Source organism: Sceloporus undulatus, chromosome 6 (genome assembly GCF_019175285.1).
Source record: "Sceloporus undulatus isolate JIND9_A2432 ecotype Alabama chromosome 6, SceUnd_v1.1, whole genome shotgun sequence".
Taxonomy (NCBI): domain Eukaryota; kingdom Metazoa; phylum Chordata; class Lepidosauria; order Squamata; family Phrynosomatidae; genus Sceloporus; species Sceloporus undulatus.
This window is the reverse complement of record NC_056527.1, coordinates 116862271-116871950: the sequence shown is the minus strand read 5'-3', so window position 1 is coordinate 116871950 and position 9680 is coordinate 116862271. Positions and strand designations below refer to the sequence as shown.

At 47.0% G+C, this 9680-nt stretch overlaps 1 protein-coding gene across 2 annotated transcripts; it reads right to left on the bottom strand.

Moving 5' to 3' along the window:
• Positions 1 to 4197: 4197 nt before the first annotated feature.
• LOC121934839 (thialysine N-epsilon-acetyltransferase-like) lies at positions 4198 to 9377 on the bottom strand. Of its 2 annotated transcripts, XM_042475725.1 has the most exons (6): positions 9241 to 9377; positions 8278 to 8329; positions 7960 to 8043; positions 6641 to 6742; positions 5145 to 5185; positions 4198 to 4571 (listed from the first exon to the last, which is right to left on the bottom strand). In XM_042475725.1, the coding sequence occupies exons 1-6, from the start codon at positions 9301 to 9303 to the stop codon at positions 4383 to 4385; spliced, it is 531 nt and encodes a 176-aa protein (XP_042331659.1). In that variant the 5' UTR covers positions 9304 to 9377; the 3' UTR covers positions 4198 to 4382. The 2 variants fall into 2 exon arrangements, with proteins under 2 accessions (XP_042331659.1, XP_042331660.1); XM_042475726.1 differs by lacking the exon at positions 6641 to 6742.
• Between the last annotated feature and the right edge of the window lie 303 nt (positions 9378 to 9680).

The following is a 9680-nucleotide window of genomic DNA, read 5'->3' as shown; positions in this document are numbered from 1 at the left end:
ATTGCTCCCGGCTCAGTCCCTGCTCTCTTTCCGCCAGCAGCTGAAGGCATTTTTATTTAGGCAGGCATTCGGTGGATGAATGTCACTTGTGCTGCGTGCAGTAAATGCTTTTATCCACAATAGTTTTTACTGGTTTTGACTGTGTTTTAATTTACGTTTTGATATTAATAATTTCAAATATATTTTTTAACTGTTGTCATTAACATTTTACTTCCGTCTTTTTAAATTCTTCTGTCTTTTAAAATTATTGTAACCCTCCTTGAATCCCATTGTGGGATAAAGGTAGGATATAAACCCTTGAAACAAACAAACAAACAAATGATGATGATGATTTGTAATTATTATTATTACATATGTTATTACACTTATTATTATTATTATTACTACAGGTTGAGTCTCTCTTATCTGAAATACACGGGACCAGAAATGTTTGGGATTTTGGATCGCCTTCTCCTTCTTCTTAATGTTGCTTCCCTGTCCAGCAACATCTATATTAGATCCCTTGTACCTTGTGGTAACACAGAGAGAGAAGAGCAAACCTTCCCTGATAACATCTAGGAAGAAGACAATATCTGGGAAGAGACAGAGACCCCCTCTACCTCCTCACCGGACCACCGCTGCCAGAGCCGCGTTCTGCCGGGCGGCCTCCTCCCGGGGTATCGGAGGTGCGCATCTGCGCACCGCCCCGGGAGAGCCGCCCACGGACTGGAAAGGGGACTGCTGTGTGTTAGCCATAGAGCAGAGGATGCCTGAGGTGGCTAACCTCTGCTCTTTCAATTGCTGGAGAAGGGTGGGGGGAGGTTATGGATGTGGGGGATGCATGGGCTGGGGAGGGGGGGATAACATCGTTACGAGCGGAGCTCCCATTGAGGTAGTGTGGGGCAGGGGGAGGTATGGCAGTGGGAGAAGGGACTTGCGTTCCAGGGGAAGACGAGATCGATGCATCATATCTATCTCCCCTTCCTGTCCCCCTCCTAACCTAAGTTACCTGAGGGTCACTCCAACCGTGCCACAAACCCTGTCGCTGCTCCTGTGCAATGCCAGATCGATTAACAACAAGTCCCACATCCTCCATGATTTGTTGGAGGATCATAAGTGCGATCTGGCTTGCATTACCGAGACCTGGCTTGGGCCTGAAGGAGACGCTGTGTGGGCTCAGGCCCTGCCTGCTGGGTTCTCGGTGAAGGACCAGCCCAGGTTAGATGGGCGGGGGTGTGTGTGGCCTTGATACATAGGAACACCTTGTCCCTCACCAGGAACCACATCCAACAGACGTCCTATATTGAGTGTATTTACCTGACCCTAAAGGCGAGGGACAGTCTAGGGATTCTGTTGGTGTATCGGCCACCCCGTGCGCTAATGGATTCCCTTAACAAGCTGACACAGCTGGTCGCTGAGCTGATGCTGGAGACGCCCAGGCTACTTGTCCTGGGAGACTTCAATATCTCCCTCACGGCCAGCTATGTTCCACCCGGTGCGGCTCGGGAATTCATGGATACCATGGCAGCCATGGGCCTGTCCCAGCTGATTTTGGGTCCTACGCATTTTGCGGGTAATACTCTTGATTTGGTCTTCTGTTCGGATACGGAAAATCCGTGGGTGGAAATAACTAATATTTTCCCCCTGTCATGGACGGATCATTTCCTGGTGGAGGCAAAAATCAAGGTCTCTACCCAGATCCCCTCCGGGGGTGGTGGACCTGTTAGGATGGTCCACCCTCGAAGGCTGATGGAACCCAAAAGGTTCCAGGAAGCTTTAGAGGGATACATGGTTGGAAGTGACGGCGACTCTGTTGATGCCCTGACTGGTATCTGGAATACCGGTCTCTCTAGGGCTATACACAGTATCGCTCCCAAGCGTCCTCTCAGGCCCGCCTCCAAGCGTAAGCCCTGGTATACGGTAGATCTCCGGGCAAGGAAGTGGGAACTGCGACGGCTAGAGTGTCGTTGGCGGAAACACCTTCACTTAGACGACAAGGCTCTCCTAGACCAACTGTTAGAGGACTATGGAGAGGCGATACGAGCAGCTAAGAACTCGTTCTATGGTGCTCGTGTCGCGTCCGCGGAGTCGCGTCCAGCAGAGTTGTTCAGGGTGGTCAGGGAGCTGACTCAGCTCCCTCCCGCCCTGAACCAGATCCTTGAACCTTCTAAGGCCTGCTGCGACCAATTTAATAACTTCTTCGCGGATAAAACCTCTCGGATAAGCGAAGGTCTTAACGCCGACATTCAAGCAGAACCTAGTGTAGAGGCGTCCAGAGCCTCCGTAGATCTCATTAAACTGGATCGGTTTGAGTTAGTAAGTACCGATGATGTGGACAAGATCCTCGGAAGTGTTCGGAAGACGACCTGCTCTCTTGATCCCTGCCCCTCATGGCTAGTGGCCCAGGGGGGACCGGCAGTAACTTTATTGTTACGCCGGATCATTAATACATCCTTGAGGGAAGAGCAATTTCCATCTGATCTAAAATTGGCCATTGTAAAACCTTTATTAAAAAAGCCCTCCCTCGACCTGCTGGTACATAATAATTATCGGCCAGTCTCGCTGCTGCCATTTTTGGGGAAGGTGATCGAGAGGGCGGTTGCAATCCAGCTTCAGGCGGTCTTGGATGAAACGGATTATCTGGACCCATTTCAAACTGGTTTCTGGGCAGGTTACGGGGTTGAGACGGCCATGGTCGCCTTGGTCGATGATCTCCGTCTGGGCATCGACAGGGGAAGCGTGTCCCTGTTGGTGCTCTTGGACATCTCAGCGGCTTTCGATACCATAGACCATGGTATCCTTCTGGAGCGCCTGGCAGAGGTGGGAATCGGGGGCACTGCGCTCCAGTGGTTCCGGTCCTACCTCTCTGGGAGGTCCCAGATGGTGCAGCTGGGAGACGTGTGCTCCGATGAGAGGGCCCTTAAAACTGGGGTCCCTCAAGGAGCCGTTCTGTCTCCCATGCTATTTAACATTTACATGAAACCGCTGGGTGAGATCATCCGGAGACATGGAGCGCGGGGTTATCAGTACGCTGATGACACCCAAATAATTTTCTCTATGTCTCCGACTGATGCAGTGACTGAGGATGGCGTCTCTCCTCTCGTGGCCTGCCTAGAGTCAGTAATGGGCTGGATGAGGGAAAACCAACTCAAGCTGAATCCAGAGAAAACGGAGGTACTTGTGATAGGTTCCCCTGGTCCAGGAATGGCGGTAGTTCCACCTGTCCTGAACGGGGTCACGCTCCCTGTGAAGGACTCCGTGCGCAGTCTGGGGGTGCTTCTTGACTTGTCGCTTCACCTGACTGCTCAGGTGAATGCGACGGTCAAGAACACCTGTTATCAGCTTCGGCTCATTCGCCAGCTGCGCCCATACCTGGCCCAGAGGGACCTTGAAACGGTAGTACATGCTCTGGTAACCTCGAGATTGGATTTCTGCAACGCACTCTACATGGGGCAACCCTTATACCAAACCCGGAAGCTACAAATGGTACAGAATATGGCAGCCAGGCTGGTCACTGGAACCTCCAGGGCCAGCCATATTACACCGATGCTTAAAGACTTGCATTGGCTGCCTATTCGCTTCCGGGCACAATATAAGGTGTTGGTAATGACCTATAAAGCCCTAAATGGCTTGGGCCCAGGATACCTGAAGGACCGCCTCTCCGTCCCGCACCCTCAGAACATCTGGGCAGCAATTACTTAGGGTGCCAGGGGCTAGGTTGACCTCTACCACGAGGAAGACTTTTTCCATCGCCGCCCCGGCCCTTTGGAACACGCTGCCCACAGAGCTCCGCTCGGCCACCTCCCTGGCCCAATTTAGAAAGGACCTAAAAACCTTTCTATTTCAGATGGCATTCCCCGACTAAAGTCCAGTGGGCCTCCCTTCCTCTTCTGTGGCAAAGAGGACTGGCTAACGGGGGTTTTATTCTGTTTTATTTTGCTGCTGTGTAATTGTTTTAACCTGAATGTATATGTTGTGTTTTATTGATATTTGCTGTGAACCTGATCTATGGAAGGGCGGTATAAAAATAAAATTTTTATTTATTATATTATTTATATTAGTATTATTTGGGAATACCCGTATTTGCATATATGTACATTATGAAATTTCCTGGAAATGAGAACCCAGTCTAAACCACAACATTCCTTTATGTTTCATATGCACTTTATAGACACAGCCTGAAGGTACGTGTATACAGTACATAATATCTTTAATAATTTTGTGCATGAAATAAAGTTTGTGTACACTGAGCCATCCAAAAGCAAAGGTGTCACTGTCTCAGCCACCCATGGAGACAGTGTTGGGTTTTGGAGTATTTTGGATTTTGTAAAGCTTCTCACAAAACCATAAAATCTAGACGTTTTGGATCAGGTTCCTGGGCACCAAAGGAGATGCGGCAAAGTCTAGCCAGACCGCTCTTCTCTCACTTGCTCTGCCAGTTTCTTTATATCTGGCTGGTCGATGTGGCACACAATCCAGTGGTTGAGGTCTGTGACATTCACAGCGCCCAGCTTGGTGTAGAAATTCATTGCTGGCTGGTTCCACTTATCTGAGATGAAACGGAACTGGGAGCAGCCTTTCTCCAGGGCAATCTGTGGAAGGAGACAGAGGGGGAGCAATCTCAGTCAAACTGCCCCCAGAACCAGTAGCATCACTAGGGGTGTGTGGGAAGTGAAACGTGCATTGAATGACACCAGTGGCATCACTTGGGAGATGCAGGAGATGCGACATACACTGGGTGACACCAGTGACATCACTAAGAGGTGTGGGAAGTGCAACATGCATCAGGTGACAACATTGGCATCACTTGGGGGATGTGGGAGATGCAATATACGCCAGGTGACACCAGTGACATCGCTAAGGGTTGCAGGAAGTGCAACATGCATCAGGTGACACCAGTGGCGTCACATGGGGCATGCGGGAGTGCATGGATGACACTGTTGGGGTGGAGACAGTGGGCAGCAGGTAAAGGTCCCCATGAAAGAAAGGGAAGACTTCTTGGCATGCTGTTTCCCATTTGGGGGGGGGGGGTGAGAACAAGGGTGAAGCTGTGGACCTTTCTGTCTGCCAGAGCTTGGTAATATCCCCCCTTTTGGGGGGATTGAAATTCCCAGCATCCCTCCTCACAACCAGTCCAAATTCTCCCTTCTCACAGTTTGACTCACCTGGGATACTTTTTTCATCAAATTTGTACCAATGCCTTTGCCTGTCCAGGAAAATGGAGGGTGGGGGAAAAGAAGGCAAATGAATCCAGTATCAGACAATTTGATATTAACGCTGCTGCTCCAGAGGGACACACTTGAATCAATGGATTCTACCTGTTGTTGTTGTTGTTGTTGTTGTTGTTGTTACTGTTGAGTGTCTCTGTTTCTGACTTATGGTGGCCCTAAAATGACCCTATCACAAGGTTTTGTTTCTGGTTTTTGGCAAAATTTGTTCAGAAGGGGATTGCCTTTGCCTTTCCTCGAGGCTGAGAGAGTGTGTCTTGCTTAAGGTCACCCAGTGGGTCTCCGTGGTTGAGCAGGGATTCAAATCCTGGAAGGAAATTCCGATCACATTCTTTTAAATTTTCTGATATATGTCTCTCTGCCTGCCAAATCGTTTTTAATTTTAACTTAATGCTGTATTGCATTTTATTGTTTTTAAACTCTGATTGTTTAATTCTAGTTTTAATATTGGGGAGGGGGTTGGGAAGGGACCATTTAGTATTTTATTGTAATGTATTTTTACTGTTGTAACGCACCCGGATTCCTAGTGATTGGGCGGGCTATAAATAAATTTAATATTATTATTATTATTATTATTAGCTGGAGATTTCTGGAGAGCTTTTTTCTGAATATCACACTACACTGTTATAGCGGTGTCATAGCACTATATCATTCCACTTTAACTCCTATGGCTGCCTCTTTTGGAGTCCTGGGATTTGTAGTTTAGGAAGGGGCATTTAGAATTTTAGACAACAATACCTAGAATCTGCCAGACAGCATGGCAAATTTGTGGGGGATTCTGGGTGTTGTAGTCAAGACACCCACCTTTCCCAGCTATTCCGTTAATAACACCTTGTTTTCTCCTGCATTTCTTTCACTGACAATAGCTTATATGCCAATAATACACTTTGATTTCTAAGCCAGCCTTTCCCAAATCGACATTTTCTAGATGGACTTGATTGTAATTCTCATAATCCCAAACCATAATGTCTGGGAAAGTTGGGAGTTGCATCCAACTCCTCTGGAAAATGCCAGCTTGGGGTGAAACTGTCCTAATTATTGTGCCAACGTGTGGACAGATCATAAAATGGGAGCAATAACATCAGTTCCACTATAAATTGCCACATGGATTTAATCTGCACTGCAGAAATAATGCAGTTTGACACCACTTTAACTGCCACAGCTCCATGCCACAGGATTCTGGGGTTTGTAGTTCAGTGAGACATTTAGCCTTCTTTGCCAGAGAGCTCTGGTGCCCCACCAAACGACGAATCCCAGGATCCCATAGCACTAAGCCATAATAGTTAAAGTGGTGTCAAACTGGATTATTTCTTCAGCACGGATGCATCCCTAGTTTCGCATCTGTTGATTATTATCTACTAAACTCTGGGGATTCAGAGGGGTGTGAGAAATGGACTTTGCACATGCTTCAAGGTGCCCAGCCTCCTCAGTACCTCTGAAATCTGGCATGACATAGAGATCTTCTCCAAAGAGAACGGGGCCGTCCCAGGTGCAATAGGATACATAGTGGAATTGGTATCCAATAATACTGTGGCCTGCAGAGAAAGAAACGGGGCAAAACGACCAAAGCCCCCGTGAGATTGAGACATAATGGGAATTAAAATCCCACCCACCCGCAGTTCAAATTCTGCACTGATGGCATGCCCTCCGATGATTCACAGGTGAAAATTGGAACCCATGTGGCCAGGCAACCTCAGAGTGTTTAGTCAAGATGTCAAAAAAAATCATTATTAATGAGGATGAACACACAAGATGAGGGAGACTGCAGTGGTTTGCTTTTACCTGAGCCTACAGTCACTTCATCTGCACTGCAGAAATAATCCAGTTTGACTCCGCTTTAACTGCCATGCTATGGAACCCTGAGATATGTAGTTTGTTGTGGCACCAGAGCTCTCCGACAGAGAAGGCTAAATAGCTCACAAAACTACAGTCCCTGAGATTCCATAGCATGGAGTTATGGCAGTTAAAGTGGTGTCAACTTGGATTATTTCTGCAGTGCAGATGCATCCAGGGGAAAGGAATATTTCCCTCCCCGTTTTCTCCTCTCTCTCCTTCTGAGTTAATTGAGTGCAAACTACTTATGGACTCTGAACTCAGTTTGCAGCACTTGGTGCAAGTTAAGGATGAAGGAAGAAAGTGGGAGGAGGAGAGAGAAATCGGGACATTTTAAAGGCAGACAGAAAAGTGGGAAGGCAGAGGCTTAACTAGACCTGTCCCTGCCAAATCATGACCGTTGGAGGGTATGTGATGTTAGTTCGGCTAAACCACTTTAAGTCCCATCTTTGGGAAAGACAAAGGATATACATACAAGTCATTCATGTTTGTGGGGTGGGGAAGGCCTCCTCTGGACCTATTGGTGCCCAGGTAAGGCAAAACGTTTGGTGAAATTGGCACACATCTGAGAGAGTATTGGGTGGGCTACAAAAATGGGCCAAGGACCACATATGGTCCACAAGCCACCTTTTCCCCAACCCCTAGCAGAAATGAACATACAATTTTTGGACCAGTATATTTCTTTCATTAAAAGAAAGTAGTGTGCATGATGCCAGGAAAAACTTGTGGTGCCCTAAAGCCAGTTTGTAATTCATCATCCCCTGGTGCATACCAGCATTTTTGGGTATGTGTGTGTGTGTTTGCCAACTGCATGAATGCCCATAAACCTTTCAGGAATGCCACCCACTAGGTGTTGCTACTTGTCCTGTCCAGAATATTTATGATTTCATCCAGAATAGCTTGTCTGTCTTGTGCTTACCTTCCTTGGTCTTTTCTTCTGGGGGCACCTCTGCGACAAGGCACCCAAAGGTGGCCTCTTTCCCAAAGCCATCGTCTCTGAAAGCTACAAATAAATCATGATGATGTAAGGTTAGACACTGGATAGAATGTCTTTTTTCTAGTTGTCTTCTTACAGCTGGGATCTCAAGGCTTGTACCCTATTGTTAGACCCACTGAATTAAGGGGATTGGCATGATCCCATTGAGTCCCAATCTTGAGTAAAAGGCAGGGGATAGATGAATTATAGACTAGTAATCCATCAGATTATTAACTGAGAGTGATATAAGCCATTTCTTACTTTCTGGGGTGGTCTTCACCTGGTCCAAAGCTTTATGGAAAGCCGCAGATTCCTGAAAGAGATTAAACAGTTAGAGAGAGTTGTGGAAACGTAAAGGGATCTACCTCAAGCCCCTGCAAATGCCCTCAAGTCTAGGATTCCTAGAGGAATGTTCCGCTCCACAGTCTCCATCCCAACACTTCTGCCTGTGTTTTCTCCTATTTTATTTTATTTTAATTGATGAGATTGAGACTTTTTCCCCAAACCATCCTAAAAGAAGGACAGATGAGACAGAACTCAATCAAGTGAGAGTGAAATTTGAAAGGCAATGGCTTGCAGGGCATTAAAAAAAGACTGCATCTGCACTGAAGAAATAATCCAGGCTGACACCATGGCTCCATGCTATGGAATCCTGGGATTTGTAGTTTATTGTGGCACTAGAGCTCTCTGATAGAGAAGGATAAATGTCTTGCAAAACTACAGTTCCCAGGATTCCCTAGCATTGAGCCAGGGCAGTTAAAGCGGTGTCAAACTGGATTATTTCTGCAGTGCGAATGCAGTGTCAGAGGATTAATTTGACACCTCTCGATAGAAATTGGAGGGGGGGATATAAATTTGGACTATGAACCCCATCACCTACAAACAGCAAGCACAAGTAGATGGATGTGGGAAATTCATAATACCGTAACTATTAATTAATATTAATAATGTTATTGATTGGTATCCCACTTTTCTCCCAGAATTGGGACCCAAAGTGGCTCACCGTCTAAAAATACAGTCCAGTTTAAAATGTATGCCCAATAGCCAACAATACCCATTGTCCACTCCTGACAGCAGGCCAAGGAGACGATGGATACTGGAGTTGAAACAAATTCCCAAGCTGTGATTCTGACAACTAAGGGGGAAGGAACCCCATCCCACAGGTCTTCCCCATATTGATCTATTATTTGGAGATGCTGACCCTTCCGAATCCCAGTTTCTCACCCGAATCAACCGCATGACCTCCTTGAGGTCTTTGATGGCCCAGGGACGGATGATGTAGTTCATGATGGCGCCAAGCTACTGGCCGTCTCTGTCTCGGCTTGTGATGGACTCTGATCCACTTAAAGAAAACTGACCCACTGGACTCACCCCCTCTGTTCTCCTTGACTGGACATCTCTCTTGGGTCACCAGTTGGTGATGGTCATCTATTAATTTTGGGACATCCCAGAAGAAGGAGGATTATGACCCTAGAAGAGTGCAAAGGGTGGCATAGTACACAAGACCTCCTTTAGGTATGATTGGGAAAGCTGCATTTAGCTTTTGTCCCAAATTCCTAGCGTAAAGACAAGTCACGGGTTTGATCACCAATATAATATTAACTTCCTTTGGCTTGACTTTCATCCAGCAGCTTTTGGAAGGCCTCTGTTAGACAGGAGGTCCA

Excerpts from the sequence above, each read along its gene's own strand:
- LOC121934839 (XM_042475725.1), bottom strand. The coding sequence starts at position 9,303 with ATGAACTACATCATCCGTCCCTGGGCCATCAAAGACCTCAAGGAGGTC. Across the intron at positions 8,330-9,240 it reads AGGTCATGCGGTTGATTCGG|GAATCTGCGGCTTTCCATAA; the intron begins GTGAGAAACTGG and ends AATCTCTTTCAG. Across the intron at positions 5,186-6,640 it reads TGTCATGCCAGATTTCAGAG|GCAAAGGCATTGGTACAAAT; the intron begins GTACTGAGGAGG and ends TTTCCTGGACAG.